This window comes from Akebia trifoliata, chromosome 4 (genome assembly GCF_017979445.1).
Source record: "Akebia trifoliata isolate Shusen 1 chromosome 4, ASM1797944v1, whole genome shotgun sequence".
In the NCBI taxonomy this organism is placed as follows: Eukaryota; Viridiplantae; Streptophyta; class Magnoliopsida; order Ranunculales; family Lardizabalaceae; genus Akebia; species Akebia trifoliata.
Window position 1 is genome coordinate 41,627,702 of NC_141378.1, and position 16,777 is coordinate 41,644,478.

General features: G+C 34.7%; 1 protein-coding gene across 1 annotated transcript; it reads right to left on the reverse strand.

Moving 5' to 3' along the window:
• Positions 1-1,200: 1,200 nt before the first annotated feature.
• LOC147405026 (phox domain-containing protein) lies at positions 1,201-15,187 on the reverse strand. The gene is made up of 15 exons (XM_086441151.1): positions 14,663-15,187; positions 13,085-13,487; positions 12,015-12,192; positions 11,779-11,918; positions 8,059-8,902; positions 7,824-7,924; positions 7,458-7,602; positions 7,312-7,380; positions 7,104-7,149; positions 6,518-6,984; positions 5,943-6,022; positions 4,960-5,095; positions 2,794-2,986; positions 1,883-1,965; positions 1,201-1,797 (listed from the first exon to the last, which is right to left on the reverse strand). Exons 1-15 carry the CDS (start codon positions 14,763-14,765, stop codon positions 1,672-1,674), a joined length of 3,114 nt encoding a protein of 1,037 aa, XP_086297277.1. The 5' UTR covers positions 14,766-15,187; the 3' UTR covers positions 1,201-1,671.
• Positions 15,188-16,777: the final 1,590 nt, after the last annotated feature.

The following is a 16,777-nucleotide window of genomic DNA, read 5'->3' on the forward strand; positions in this document are numbered from 1 at the left end:
CTCAATCGGGATACCGAAAATCCAATTTTTTTTTACTAAAATGATGAATTTGAATGGTTAGAGTAATTTTGACATTTTAATCATGAGAAATGTCTAGAGTGAGGTTCGATAAGGGGCTTAAGCAGGTTGGGTTCAGACCGGATATGAGTATAACTATATCTAAAATTTTATTCGGATCCTATTAGGTAAAATCATATCCGAAGCATTTTTTTTCAAACACATATTCGGATCCGACTTGACCAAATTAATTGTTTCAGGTTGCATAATTTTGAATCGTTCAAAGTTATTTCAATAAAAATCATTAAAATTCTATCTTGAACTTAAGATTTCTTCCTTCATGTAAGGAGGCCTTAGTCAATCATGTCCAACACTTGTTGGTTGTGGAGAAATATCCTGAAAAATATAACTTACAAAATAATATATCATTCTAATCTAGACAGATATAAACATGGATCGATATTTGATCTATTTTTTAATTTAAATATACTTAAAGAAAACAAACCTGCTAAATTCAAATTCAGATCACTTGGATTTCAAATAAAATTCAACCCATTTAGGATTCAATGACTGATTAGAAAAGAAGGACTTACTACACAGACTATCTAGTTAACCCATAAAGTCAAAGACTAATTAGAAAGAAAACCTTTCTCCAGGCATCATTAAGTAATTTTTCATGAAAAAAATAATATTTTAATGGTGTCGAATATTTTTATGGTTTGTTTTTCCAAAACTTTATCTCCAACCATTTAAAAATGAGTTATAATCTTCTTATTTAAAGATAAAAAATCTTCTGAAGTTCGAAAAATGAGGTTTAGAGAGATACTTTAAACGAGAATTGGCTGAAATTATATATTTATATATTTCTTGTAAATAGACTGCCAGCAGACGTTAACCCGACTTTTTTTTTTTTTTAAATGACAAAACTTCTCGGTTCAAACAAATATACGATTGCATACATTATTAATAAAAAAGGCGAAAACTTCATTTTATTCCACTTTGTACTTATTTTATTTGACCACAGACCTCGATTTTGATTACAGTAGTAGGACTTACCCACTCCTCATCGAGGATTGAAAAAATAAAATTGATGTTGCTGAGAGCTATCCAAGAAATGACATCCAATATCGATAACTTTGAGGTTGTCGGTTCAAGTCCTGCTTGCCCATCAAAAAATTAAAAAAATAAACGAAAAAGAAAGAATGTCACTAAAGTTCACTTAAATCATAAATAAAAACTTGTTCACATTTCTTCAACCAGATATCTGTAAGCCGAAGAATTTCTATTGTCTTTTGTGGATCGAAGAAACAATCTATTCATCACATAAAGAAAAAATAAAATCCAAATTAGACGAAGAAAACATTAATTGTCTGCTTGCAGTTCATAGGATTACAAAATCACAGCTAAAGAGTTGTTTGTGTCAGCAGTAAAGGTTTCACTTACCACATTTGTGGAAGAATCCAAATGTACATTCTGTACACACCCCCAGTTTTCCAATAAGGAAGATTAGGCTCCTTTTAACTACAATAATGAATATTATGGACAAAATGGCTGGAAATCATAGCAGATCTTTAATGGGTTCTCATAGTTTTGACATTTCAATTCGACCAAAAGAGAGGAAAAATATTCCCTTTCTCAAACATAATAGATTGCCAAAATAAATCCTCCACTTTCCTAAGCTTGTTGAGCTCGTCCTTCTTTAACATGCGTATCGAGAACAAGATTGTGCAGCTCGGGGAAGATTGATACGAGTAACAGTTCCAACATTCCATATGCAAGTTGCTTTACACATATATTAGACTGCAATTAAAAGTAAATCAGTGTTTATTTGAGAACAAAGGAATGGAGGAACAAATATGATGCAAAATAAGAAAAAAAGAGATACCTGAAGGAAGTAATAAATGTCTTTCGCACAACGCTTGTATTGTTTATTCCCAATCAAGCTAACCAAGGTGGTTGGCGCTCCACCTGAAATTAAAAAAAAATGTTACCATTAGTTGCTCCAGTTAATCAGAAAAACCCCTTTTCAGGGGAACTAGGCAACATCCACTAGTCACCAATGAAGAAAAAAAGAAGAAAAACTAAACACAATGAAGTAGGAAAAAAAATACTTCTGGTGGTCTCAATTGTTATGTTTTATTCATGTTGGGGAATATCCTTGCTTGATCACTATGTATATAGCATGTAAATATGATATCACATTGACCCATACTTCCTTCAATGAGGCAAAGACATTCAATTCCTCTCTTTAAATTATATTAATAAAATATTTTGGCAATCATTTTCCAAATTCCATTATACTATAAACAACACAAGTTTGGTGCGTCATACGCACAATGTATTATGCAACATATTACAGACTGAAAAATAAGACACCCAATAAACTCTATCTTTCGATGGTATACAAAGGATTATAAATTCTGTGTCGTTTGAAATGGTGGAACAGAAGTTCCAGCCATCAATGTTGATGCTAAAGTCTAATATCAAGAAAACAACCCAACCAATCATTATGCATCACCATGCATTAATTCCCATAATTTATTTATTTTTGTACTTTACGTACGTGAATGCCAACAAGCATGGTAGTTTATAAGGAATTTAAATTGAGCAGCATTCTCTGTGGTAGGTTCACAAAAAACATCTTCGTTAACTGATTAATGAAAAATGAGAAAGGAAGTTGATCATTCATCTGTAAGTTTATCATGAAAAAGGAAGGAATTCAGGTTGATAGACACTCTTTAAAGAAGCACAAAAAAGCATTGGAAATACATACATATAGGAGAAATTAGTTCTTACCTAGGATAATTTTCTCGACATCGCTAGCCCGACGAGCTGCCTCAAGCTGTAACTCAAATGACCCTAGTTTAGAGGCTTGATTGCCAGCTGAACGGCCTGCAGTTTGCATTGATCTCTGATCGAATTGAGTCTCATCCATGTTTCCTTGACTCCTCTCCAACTTTAGAAAGAATGTACCATTTGGCCAGAGAACCTAATAAAAAGAGAAACCCTGAATTTAGCACTACTACTGAAGTTATAAAGAAGCAACTGTTTCATTTCTCCAACAGAGAGTTTGATGAAATGCATACTTCAATTCAAATGCAATGCTCATGAGATCAAATTCTCTATGCCATACAATCAATCTAGAGCAATTGCATTCTAAATGTAGTCAAGTCAAACCAAGAGCGCATCTGTTTTGAGCACATCCTGAGTATTTACTATATGTCTACATGTCATGGAAATATCCATGACTAATACAAACATTACCTGCCTGGTGATACCAAGTCAATAAATGGCAAATTTTTCAATAAAAGAAAAAATCACGGGAAAACTTGTGTCAATTCTTAATTTCACATTCCAAAGTTTAATATCGTCATCATCTACAACATATCTCAATTACTAGGATTTGGCACTTTGGTGGTGGAATGACAATGTTCGAACGGCCAATAGAGAAAAAACGATATATAACAAAACTCGGAAAATGACTAGAAACAGAGAAAACTTGAAAATAAACAAAAATGTTAAAAAGGAAGCAAAGAAAGTGACTGGTGTAGCTAAAAGTAAGGCATATGACCCATATAATAGGTGGTGAACTAGAGAGAGGAGAAAGATATCTAGAAGCTGCCACAAATTAGAGAGAGCAAAACTAAAGGCTTAGATCATGCTAGATGCATGAGAAGGACGAGATAATCCAAGTCAAAGAAGGATAAAAGGAAGTGTAGTGGTTATGTCCAGAAATTATAAAGCAAAGACCACACAAGAAACTTAGAGCAAGGAAGAGGTCTATGGGAGACTGGAGAGCATACATATTTTTGCAGAATTCAGGCGTTCAAAGTCAAAATGCTTGCAAAGATGAAGATTTCTAGGGCTTCAGGATTAGATGGCGATCCAATAAAAGCATGGAAATACATGGGAGATATTGGAGTGTTCTGGCTAATTAAGATGAATGGAGAAAAAAGTATTTACTCATTAATAGAAAAAATACAGAGGTGCACAAATAGATTAATAGAAAGAAAAAAAAAGAAAAAGATAAAAAATCAATTTGGTCTTATGCCTGGGAGATAAACCATCTAGGCAAGATTTCTACTTAGACAAATGATGGAGAAATTTTAGAAAAAAATAGTAAGAATTTCCACATGGCTTTTACTGATTTACAGAGAAAATTCATAAAACTTTGGTAAGGGCCACTACTATTGACTGAAACACTAGTTAAGATTGACAGACAAACAATACCCCAAGAAACCACTCCAGTCATATAGGTTCAGTTATTTATAAAGATGGAGAAATTGGTGAGAATGTGACCCATAGAATTAATGTTGAGCGGATAAAGTGGAGGAGTACTTTTGAAGTGTATATGATCAACATGTATTGATCAAACTAAAAGAAGAAAAAAAATTACAAGATAGCAATAAGACTAACCATATTTTACAGAGCTTAATAATGGGCTTTCAAGAAGCATCATGTTATTATAACGAGTGAAGTGGAGATGAGGATACTGAAATTGATAAGTAGAACGAAAAATTAAGACAAATCAGCAATGATATATTCGATGACATTTAGGAATAACTCCAATAGGAGAAAAGAAAAAAAGAAAAAGAAAAAAGAGAAATCCGTTTGAGATGGTTTGGGTATGTGAAAAACAAAACCAATGATAACACTAGATAGAATTAGCACTTTGACCCAAGTTGAGGGCTCTAAGAAGGAAAGAGGAGGAAAAAAAAATGATATGGACAAAGTAGTGAGAAAAAGATATGATCATTCTTTGGCTGAAGATATGGTTCATGATAAGAGTTAAATGTCAGAAATAGGATTCATGTTGCCAAACCTAGTAATAATTAGGATAGATGATTGATGGAGCCCATGAACAAATGTTATTTATTGCTTACTTGTACAGTCTGAGGCTTGAAGCTGCAAGTATGGATTTAACAAGTTCAGTACAGGGAAAGAGAATAGTTCAGTCCTTACATCTTGGACCCAACGAATCCCAAGAGCAATAATGTCTTCTCTTCGAAGCCAGTGGATTTGCCTCACAATCCAGTCATCAATAGCATCTTCCATCATTAGCTGAAGAATTTGCTTTGAAATCCAGAAAACCTGCCTTCTGCATAAAGTACAATCATATGTTTGAAGTTATTAACACCTTAATATACAACTCTTTTTTGTAAGACAACTCTGTTTATACAACAAGAAGGTAGTCAAGAATCCAGTTAACATTCAAATACAGTACTAAACGCTAACCAATGGATAAATCAGTAATGGAAAAAAGGATCAGAGAAGACTAAAAGCAAAATCCTTACAAAGAATTATATTACAGCAATATAGTGTATCAAAACAACTGGAAAAAAAAATGCATGAACTAGAAACCTTTACAGGTTAATACCAGGACAGATATCAATCACCACAAAGCAAATGTCATTTTTAACATATTGAATGGATGAACGGTCCAATCTACGGAACAAACTGATTAAAAAGATGGAGCAGTTTCTTGCAACTTATGCTTCCAACAAAATAGAATAATGGTCCAAAAGAGGGAAATTTTACTAAATGAGAACCACCATATAAACTTGGGGCTAGTAGGAGATATATGGGAGATCTGGGTGCAATCATACATATCTAGGAAAGATGAAACTAGGTAGTGCGTCAAGACCGGATGGTATTCTGATACAAGTGGCAATGCATAGGAAGATTTTCCAAGCTAGCTACGAAGACTAAGATTCACAAGCCTCAAACCACAAACAAACGCTTCAATTGGGTGTGGGTGGGTGTGTGCGTGGGAGAGTTGCTTCAAAGAATCCAATTCACATTGCACAAAATCACTTTAGGAAATCGTAGCAAATTGCAAGTTGAGGGTACATTGATATGAAGACACCATGTAAATAGATTCCAAACGGAACTTCAAACCATTAGGAAAGAAAAATAATACTAAAATAAGCTAATAGCTAGCTCACCTTAACCAACCTCTTCTGTTAAGCTGAAATATATTATCAACTAAATTTAACAGAGGCACGCTTACATTTGTCGGTGTCCACTGCAAGGAAATCAGAGTGTGAGTGTGCCATAACAGTTGTAGGTAAAACCAAAACTAAATACTACTATAAAAAATGAACAAACAAACCAAAATGGATTGCTCTTGAAATTTTTATGCTCATAGGAAATGGATTTCTTATGTGTGCCTATGATTATACCATATGGAGACCAATTTTAAACTTAATGTGCGCTTTTCTAAGGGTTTCAAACCTTGTATATTTAACTAAGACTCTTAAGTTCAGTTAGAAATTTTTTCCAATGAGATATTTGTCTATTAAGAAATTCTACCATTATAGCTTTGCTAAAAAAAATCCAGACACCAAATTCCTCTAGTAATGAGTCCACTGGAAAAGATGAAAGAACGATTTCCAAATTAGAATCAGAAATCTAACCAATGTTAGAAGTATAATGGAAATTTAGTTGAAGGGACTACAGGCAAGTTATTAAGGAGTATAATGAGAAAGAATTTGTAATCTGTTCGACAAACAATTGATACCTCTGGTGGCATTCCAATTGGATCCTCCACAAGTTCTGAGGCTCCATTTGATCCCATTCTTCCATACATCGCCTCTGAATTTCGATTTCGTTCAGAACTCAAGTCTCTGGATTGTTGATCACGTTTAATCACCCGGGGTGGGAAGCTTTTTGAGTTCAATTCATTGTCTGAATGCCATCCATTAACTTGTACACCGGACACTACTTCCTCATTGCCATGGTCTCCATCCAAGTAATGTTCCTCATTATCAGACAAGCTATGTGATGTTTCCATGTCATGGTAGCTTTGTGATGTTTCCATGTCATTGCAGCTTTTATTCATCTCATCCCCATTCCAGGACAAATTTTTGCCAGAAATTGAAGTAGGGGCACAAGGCAAGGAGGGTGAACCGGTAACCTTACGCATTAGACCACCCGAAACACCTTTGAATTGGCGCAGAATATCATCCATGGCATCATCCACATTGACTGTGTATAAAATAGAGCAACTATTAAAGTTAACAATAACACCACATAAACAAACAGCTGGAATGAAGGGAATAATCAAAAAGAAAAACAGCATACTTGTTTGGGGGAAAAAAACATACCTGCCAATGATTTCATAACTGAGGTAGATTTTCCAAAGGAATAATTCTTCAAAAAAAAAAAAAAAAAAAGATAGTCTTAGACCAGGCTCTCAATCATTCAGCTTGAAAAGAACAAAAATATGCATCAATGGCACTCATTAAAAATACATATGTGTTGATGGCATATTCATCTTTACAAAACAGAATTGTATACAGAAAAATTGCACACCTTTGATGAAGCACTTAAAAAATCCCACACTTCATGTTGTTCAGCAACATTGGCTATTGACAAAAGATCCTGTGAAGAGAGAAACAGAAAAAAAAATTGGCCAATGAAATAGACAAACAAAGAAATGCAGAGCTGAGAAATCAAACCTGCAAATACTGGTCAAGTTGAATGCAACGTTGATGAACAAAACTATCATCAACACTCGATGAAAGAAACCTTTTTGGGGGCAAATGTAATGCATAGTTGGGTATATCCTTTAGATGTCGGTGCAACCGCTCGAAGTTTCTGTATCTGCAAGTCATAAGTCCCAAAGCATCATACAAATGATTGTAAAATATGGATAAAGTTATGCTGATATGGAAATAAACTTTAAAAATTGCTTAATGCCACAAATGATATTACATATTTAAAAAATTCCTGCTTCAGTGAAAGAATTTAGAAGCATATCTTTAACAACCTTAAAATGTAGATACAATTGAAAAAAAAAAAAAAAGGATTGACAGAAATAAGACCTTCTTTTCACAAACCAAGTTTTGTTTTCAACATCTGTCACAGCAATTGAATAAACCGCAAAAGATTTTGATCCAGTCTTTTCAAAGTATGCTCCCACAACCTGCAGCAACATTGCAAAAACAAAGGACTAAGTCTTAAAAAATTAACATAGATTCAGAATCATAACCATGGAAGAAATGTATTTCACAGCTCATTTTCCAAAGTTGTACATTTCAAAATTATTGATGCACTCACCCGGCACTTGACCTTAGGAATATGTAATATTCCATCACCCCGGAACACTGTATCAGACACTGTCCTAATAATTTCCTCTTCTTTGTGCCTGCCAAAATTAGGGGGGTCAAACTCCTCGGAAAAAACAGCCACTCGACCTTGTCCTGTAATTGTTTTCTCAATATCCGGTTGAATTTTCAAAGCAGAAGTGCTATTGGATCGCTTAAGCTGAGTTTTGCTTCCATAAGCAGGACAAATGGCATGATCCACCAATTTATCAGTAAAGCTAGCTCCCTCAAGAGACAGTCCCTTACTCTGATTCTGACTTTGTGACTCAAAATCGAACTCATCACTTAGCTGAGTATCACGACTTACCCCATGAGTTACCTGCACAATTACTTTACCTTCCTTTCCAACATGACTTCCAGTTCCAGGGCTGTTGGTTAACATTTCTGGACTTTTCTTCACAGATATTGGCTTTTTCCCCTCTTTAACATGGTTGTCAAGTTTAGATTTGTAGTTTCTTCCTCTAGCCCACATGTTCTCAAGATTTTCAGGAGCAAGAACTTCAGATCTTCTTTGGGTTGCGGCTTCTAAACCCCTTGCCCAACCTGCAGGCCGGGGCTGCACAGAATCTTCACGAATAACGTGGGAATGGCCATGCCCAGAAGTACTCAAGGATGTTTCTCTTTCATTGCTGATTTTAGCCAATGTTAAGTCATCCCGCGTGTTGGATGTAGCCCCACTTTTCCTCAAGTTCGGTTCAGTATGATCCTGACACTGACTGGATGCACCAGCTGACTGATCATCGCCCTTATCATCTTTAGCATTGAGGAACAGATATTCGATTAACTCGTTGATATACCTGGAAACAAAGAATTTCTTATTGGTTGTAATATTCAACATTTCCTTTTAGGAAGAAAGCATTTGATATTTTAGACCTTTTTTTCTCAAAGTTAGCAGCAGCAATAAAAATTAACCATGAAGAACAATCTGACACTATAGATATTCCCACTTGCATAGACCAGAATACCGAACATAGAACTAAATAATTACAACAACAACAAAAAAATCCAAAATCACAACTTAAGATGTGCATGGGCCACTAGGTAAGGTGAAAATTTGATTGACAGAAATGGAGTGGCTGTACAAACCAATTGGAGGCCATCTCCTTTCTTCATTCTTCATAGGAGCATATACAATAGAATCGTGCAGTATGTATTACACTGAAAGCTTGCCCTTCTAATTTTTTTTAAACTTCCAATCACGAGTCCCCAATGACAAACCAAATCCAGTATGGTCAGCGATGCATAGTAGCATCCATGCTCTTGGGTCCCAAGACATCCACACAATCATGAAAAGTACTCTTCATACATCATTACCCGATGGCAATGACACACCCCATGCTGTTAGAAATTTGATTGGTCCTCAATATTTACCACCAGAACATGCTAAAACCCAGTCCAAGATTTGATTGTTCAATCCTTGCCTCTAAATTTTTACTACTAGTGTTGTATAGCTATAAGGTTGCACAAACATTTACGTTACAATATTAACCAGCTGTTCATAAGAGTGCCCAGGTCTTTTAAATGAATAATTGCAAACATAGAACGGTTTCATAAGTAAGCATACTTAAAGAGCTATAAAAGTTAAGTAAAGGTGGTACTTTGATTTTCAGGGAAAATATAACAAGGCCAGCGTTCATAAAAAACGGTATGTATTTTACTTTTCTTTGACAAAGCAGTAAAGAGTGAAACAAATTCTAGTTAATCCTACATTCCAGTTAGCTATTCACCAATGTTCCTGCCTACAGAATCCCGTAGCAAGGTTTTACTTTAACATTGATTATTCGGAAAAGGTTACTGTTAGTTTTTCTCTGTGCAAAGCTAAAGAGTTACAGGCATTCTCATTCAATTGTGTCACCTCTACCCCCTTCATTTTTATTCATGTGATAACGCTGCTGTCACAATATTCATAGGTTAGGGTAGTTGGCCACCATTGTACCTTTTATTGTATGTTGCTAGTAATTTGACTATAATAATAATTTGGCCATACAAACTAGAGAACTGCAGCACCTAGAATGTATAACAATTGCATAAATATGTAAACAATAAAGACAGTCCCAAATGGGTCTAAAATATGAGAAACAAGGATATTTTGTATGGAATATATCATGAATTACGGATTTTGCTAGAACATCCGGTACTATCATAAATTGGGACTTTGGGTCTAGAACAGGTTTTAACGATTGGGAGCTTGAGTCGTTTCAAATATAACTCACGGTTACGCTCCTAGGAGAGAAGGATAGATGTCTTAGGGAAAGCTTTCGAGATAAAATTCTCCCAATCATATCTTTCTAATATGAGTTGGACAACATGCCTTGGCTATCATTACTGTTTACTAATGCCCAATTGTGGGCTCCAAGGTCACCTCAAAAATATCTTTATTTGTTTGGCAATTTCTGAGAAAATCCTCACAATGGACAACCTGATCTGCCGTGGGGTGTCTACACAAATTTTTTGCAGCATGTGCAGCCAGGATGCGGAGTCCGCCCATCATCTTCTTTTGCATTGTAAGGATGCCTCTAAGACCTGGTATCACTTTTTTTCTCTTTTTTTTTTTTTTTTCATTGGATGCCTTTCTCAATCAATTGTTACCATGTTTGATGGTTGATCTTGTCTCAGCTTTACTTGCTTGGAATTGAAAAGAATAATATGGATTTTAATGCCCGTTGCTATTTGTTGGGGATTCTGAAAGGAAAGAAATTCTCGAGATTTGAGAATAAAAAGCAGCCTATCTAAAGTATCATTATCTCCCTTTTGGTCTTTCTTTTCTTTTGGTGTAAGCTCTTCAAGGAATTTAAGGGTGTTGCCTTTAAAAATGTTTTGTATAGATGGGATAGGACTACCACCTCTCAGTTGAGTTGTTTGTTTTGTAGCTTGGTGGCCCTGTTTCCTCGTATCTTTAGCGATCATCTTGACCACACTTTTTAAATAAAATTTGTGATCTTTATTGATGGAACATCAAAGTTTGAAGAGTAGATTTTAGTTTTCTGTTTTAGAGTTTTATTTTTATGTTTTTCGGGCTTTTTTCATGTTTTATTAGCCCATGGTCTTAGTATAATGTTTAGGGGTAGTTTGGTAAATTTAGTTTGTCTTTTATTTAAGTTTATAAGAGTTGAAAATTTATAAGAGAAAAATATACGAAAATTAGGTTATTTATTTGGTATTTTAGTTTATTAGGATTCTTAAATTTATTTTCTTTATATATAAGATTGAATTAGGATTTTTTTTAACGAAGAATTTGATGGATAAAGAATGAGTTTCTTTCATGAAGAAAAGTGAGTTCACCATTCTTAGTGTGATTATAAGGTTCTATCCTTCTACCGTTTCTCTTTTTCTTCTAATCTTTATTTTTATTATTTTCTCTAAACTTTCTTGAGTTATTGGATTCTTAATTCTTGAAACCTACATACCTCAACCCTTAATCATTTCCCCTTTCCTTTAACTTTTATCCAACCCCCCATATTGGTTCTTTTCCGCCCTCATCACCGAGCATCATTTATCCATCTATTAGGAGAAAAATGGCCCCTAGAAATGTAATCCTCTTTATTAGGAAAAATGTTCACATTCAAGATCAATCAATGGGGAAGCATACTAGTACACTGCAGCATATTACTAAAAACAATGATTGATGTGAAACAAAGTGTATGAAAATTCTGATGAACACCAAAGAGCTTACCCAGGACAGGCGAAATTCATGATAGGTTGCATAACCAAGCAAGTTAAAAGCTCTCGGCCAATGGATCGAACAAGAGGGCATTGAGCCTCTCGTGGTTTTAGCACTACAGCCAATACTCCTCCCATAAGCCGTTGAAGAACCTGAACAAATCACGAAAGGTATAATCATCGACAAAAACATTAACGCAAACCATCAAAAGCATAAAGAATCGTCAGAACACTACACTACACTCAGACCTTGTACTCACACTCGGGAGATAACAATGCAGGGTGAAGCTCCTTAGAAGCTATAAGATTGTGTTTCAGCCTCTCATCCCGTTCTTCAAAAGATAGTGTTCCCATAACTTCCACCCCGATGGCAGACTGATTTCTTCTGTATAGATCTAAGTGGTTCCCTATTAGGTCAACCATATCCCTATAACATGAATAACAATTTAGTTTTGATAGTACAAAAACATGGCTATCACTAACATGGTTTCAAATCGCATCCGAGACTGAGATGACTCAGGCCATGAACCAGACGGATAGACATAGCATCTCATTTGTGCCATATCTCGCAAGATATATGAGATGAAAATCTCGTCCAGTCAGTAAAACTCGACCGAGTCAACTGGGATTTTGTATATTTTATTTTTTAGTATTTAAATTCATATTATCTAATTACAATATGATTTTCGACCAAACATCTTCTTATCTAACTTACTTTATAAAACAATTATACTTATTTTCATATATATATATATATGGGGCGGTTCAGCAGCCCTAAAGTTTGCCAAGTTTTGTGCCAAACATTTTTCAAAATATGGGTTAAAAGCTTTGGAATGAGCTGATTTTTTGTGAGGATAGTCTCTATGATGAGGAGATCATCCTCACCAAATATCAGCCTATTCCAAAACTTCTAACCCCATCAAAAGTGATTTACAAAAATTAGACAGTCCATGGTTCTTCAACTTGTAAACTAGGGTTAGAAGTTTCAAAATGAGCTGATTTTTTGTGAAGATGATCTCTTCACCGTAGAGATCATCCTCACAAAAAATCAACCTATTCCAAAACTTCTAACCCCATCAAAAGTGATTTACAAAAAATGTTTGGCACAAAACTTGGCAAACTTTAGGGCTGCCGAACCGCTCTCATATATATATATATGTAAAATAATTGTAAATCAAGTTAAATGGTTTATCTCATTCGAGACGAGTTGACTCATCAGAGATGACTCGGTCTCGTCCATGAACGAAACGAGTTTTAAAACCATGATCACTAAACTTAAGAAAGCTAGTTGATGACTTACAAAAGTAATACATAAGCACCTTGTTAACAAGTCGACAAGGTTGATCTCCTTAACCCTTCCTGATATTTCACCAAGAACGTCATTAATTAATAAGCGCATCTGCTCAGGAGCCTCCCTGTCTGGAGTAATTACCGAATACCACAAATCTACCACAAAGTCTTGCAAAATTTTATTGATGAATTCATCAATCGCAGCCTCCACGACAGGAGACCCTATTTTTCTTTTCCATTTCGACGATGGTCGTGGATTTGAAAGACGTGGATCATCCAAAGACAATTGTTTCTTCTCCAAATGAGACAAATATGTTCGACGACGAACTGGATGAACCTTCCAACGAAACTCCACCTCGTGAGAGAGAATCCGAAACGCAGAAAGCAAAAGGATTGAGATGGGGATATTTGTCCACATAGACTTACTTGTATCTGCAATCAGAATGAAGTGATGTAGAACCAAAAATGGAATAAGTAAATAAAAATTCCAAATATCTTAAATTTGATCCTACATTTCTCTTATATTTTACATAAATTAACCAATGTTTCGGCATAAAAATCCTAATCATGAAATATTTTTTATCAATAACTTGAAACCAATTCATTTTCCATGCATTGTAAACAAATTCGACAATTTCTAGAACTGCCGAATGATTCCCATTACTAATTAAAAAGTCTAACAAAAATCCCATATTTTTCAAATTCCGTTTTGACGTTTTTCCAAAGTTGGGATTACTCCTTGTTTTCTTAAAGGAAGAGAATACTATGGAATCTATTCCCGTTCGCTGTTTGTTCGAGGATTTGGATGGAGAGAAATAGAAGAATATTCCAAGGAGAAGAGATCCCATTTTAGGACATGTCAATCTCTATTTAGGGGCTGTTTTTTCTTCGGAACAAACTTTTCTTTGAGTTCAAAGGTGCATTTTGAAGAGTCTGTATTTAGGTGGGAATCTTTGTCTTCTACCTGAGTTGCCCTTGTTTTTATACTTCCAGATAGCTCATCTTGACTACCTTTGTAAATATCGTTTTAATCAGTAAAATTTAACTTATCAAATATATATATATATATATATATATTCACCAATTCACTTTCCATGCATTGTAAACAAATTCAACAATTTCTTGAACCGTCCAACGATTCCCATTACTAATAATAATAATAAAATCTCACCAAAATCCTATATTCCTCTGGGATGAATTTCAGCTCCGTAACATAGTTGTCACTAGCAATAATGCCCAAAATAATCCAAATTTTCCATGAACATCAATCATGGTTACAAGTAAAACCAATTAAGTTTACCATGCATTCTAAACACATGCAATGATTTCTATAATCCATTAAATATCCTAACTGTGGTTTTCAAACATAAAACCGAATAATTTACCGAAAGTTCTTACAAGAATAAATAATCGTTGATTTCTTAGATCCACTAAATGATTCTCAATGCAATCCAACATCTTCTCTTTGCAGAATTTCGGCTTAATTAAATTCATACATTCTGAACAAATTCAACTATCTCTACGATCCAGATAATAATCGAATTCCCCCAAAACAAAAACAAAAAAAATCAATAATTTTCCAATTAAAATCGAATAAAGAAACTTACGCGACAAGAAGTAAGATATAGCGAAGATGCATATCGCCCAGCCCACCGTTCGAATCTTAGCTTCCTCGATCAGATCTTGCAAGGTCTCGATCGCCTTCTTCATGATCTCAAACCCTAGAACCTTTTTCTTTCGAATTTTCTTCAATTAAATATAAAAAAACGAGAATTCGATTGAAATCAAGATTTGATTGAGGCCAAGAACATAGAAAAGCCCTAGCAGATCAAAAGTTTTTCTTTAATTTTCTCCTCAAATTCTGGAAACAGTAGAGTTTCTCGTAAACGAAATTTGGAGGAAAAATTGGGCCAAAGCATCTGAGAAGACTTCGCTCATCTCAGCTTTCTCTCTCAGTCGGTCGACAGAGGATAAGAAAACACACGTGGGACTGTGGGAGAGGGAGAGAGAGAGAGAGATGAAGCTCGTCGTCTCGTTTCATGTGCGTGTTTCTGTAGAATTTAGAAGACTCAATGATGGCAAGACGCGCGACATTGAACTCGGTTGACGTGGCAACTGCATAGAATCATAAATCATTTTCCATGTGTGCCTTCGAGAAACAACTTTGTGGTCATAAGTTCAGCTTAACCACCATATATATATATTGGCTAAATGATCCTTAATAAAATTTAAGGTCTCATGTGCTAATGAAATACACTTTACTTTATTAATAAGAATAGTAATAATAATATTGAAAAATACTTTTCTTATTAAATTGGTAAAAAAACTTTTTGACCACATCATCTTATAGTATCCAAAAACAAGATCAAAAGAAAATCATTTTTCACCATTGAACTTATTTTATGATTGTGTGATTTTATTTTTTTGTAAAGATATTTTATTTTTTATGGTGGAAATTGAACTTATTTTTTTCATTAAATATTAGAATTTTATTTAATATGTTATATATGGGTTGGGTCAGGTATACCTATTTATAAATAGGTTGGGTTTGGGTTTAAGTTTTTGACACGACTATCAAATGGGTTGGGTTTGGATTTGGTAAATTTCCATAATACTCTTACCTTAACACGACACGAACACGACCCAATCCATTACCACTCCTACCCCCACAAACTATATATACCAGGTAAGCAGAGATAAATCTCTATGGGTGGCCAACAAGAAGACTTGAACTTATGACTTCTCCCTTTTTGAAGGGTTGTCTTGGCCATTGTGCCCAATGCTCGTTAGTTCATGAACAAAATGCCCTTATCTTCACCTTTCTCAACAACAACAACACACAAAAAAATCATCTTCCACCTTTCATATTTTTATGTTTCAAGTTAGTAATCTTCAACCTTAAGATTTCATTTACCTCAACTTCTAAAGGTCAAGACAAGATAATATATATAAGGTGGCGTTCAGAGGCCTTAAATAGAGCCAAACATTTTTTCAAAGTACGGGTTAGAAGTTTCAGAATGGTTTGATTTTTTGTGAGGATGATCTCTATGATGAGGAGATCATCCTCACCAAAAATCAGCTCATTCCAAAACTTCTAACCCCATCAAAAGTGGTTTACAAAATTCAGACGGTCTATAACTCTTCAACTTGTGAACTAGGGTTAGAAGTTTTGTAATGAGTTGATTTTTTATGAGGATGATCTCTTCACCATAGAAATCATCCTCACAAAACATCAGCCCATTCGAATGAGAGTCAAACATTTTTCAATATATGGGTTAGAAGTTTCGGAATGGGCTGATTTTTTGTGAGGATGGTGAGGAGATCAACCTTACAAAAATTAACCCATTCCAAAACTTATAACTCCAATTTAAAAGTTGTTCATTGTGGACCGTCAATTATTTGTAATTGTTTTTATGGGGTTAAAAGTTTTAGAATGGGTTGATTTTTTTTTATTTTTAGGATGATCTCCTCACTATGGAGATCATTCTTACTAAAAATCAGCTCATTCCAAAACTTCTAGCCCATTTATTTAAATATGTTTGGCTCTCTTTAAGGTCTCCAAACATTTCCCCATATATATGAGATGGGGTTATATGGACCAAAGGACCATCCATCTCTATGGACTAAATGCCAACGTGGCACTCAAAACCCCCATCAAGTGTTATGTGTATATATAGAACATGAAATTTTATGAACTTACAAAAAAATAAAATTGAAAAACA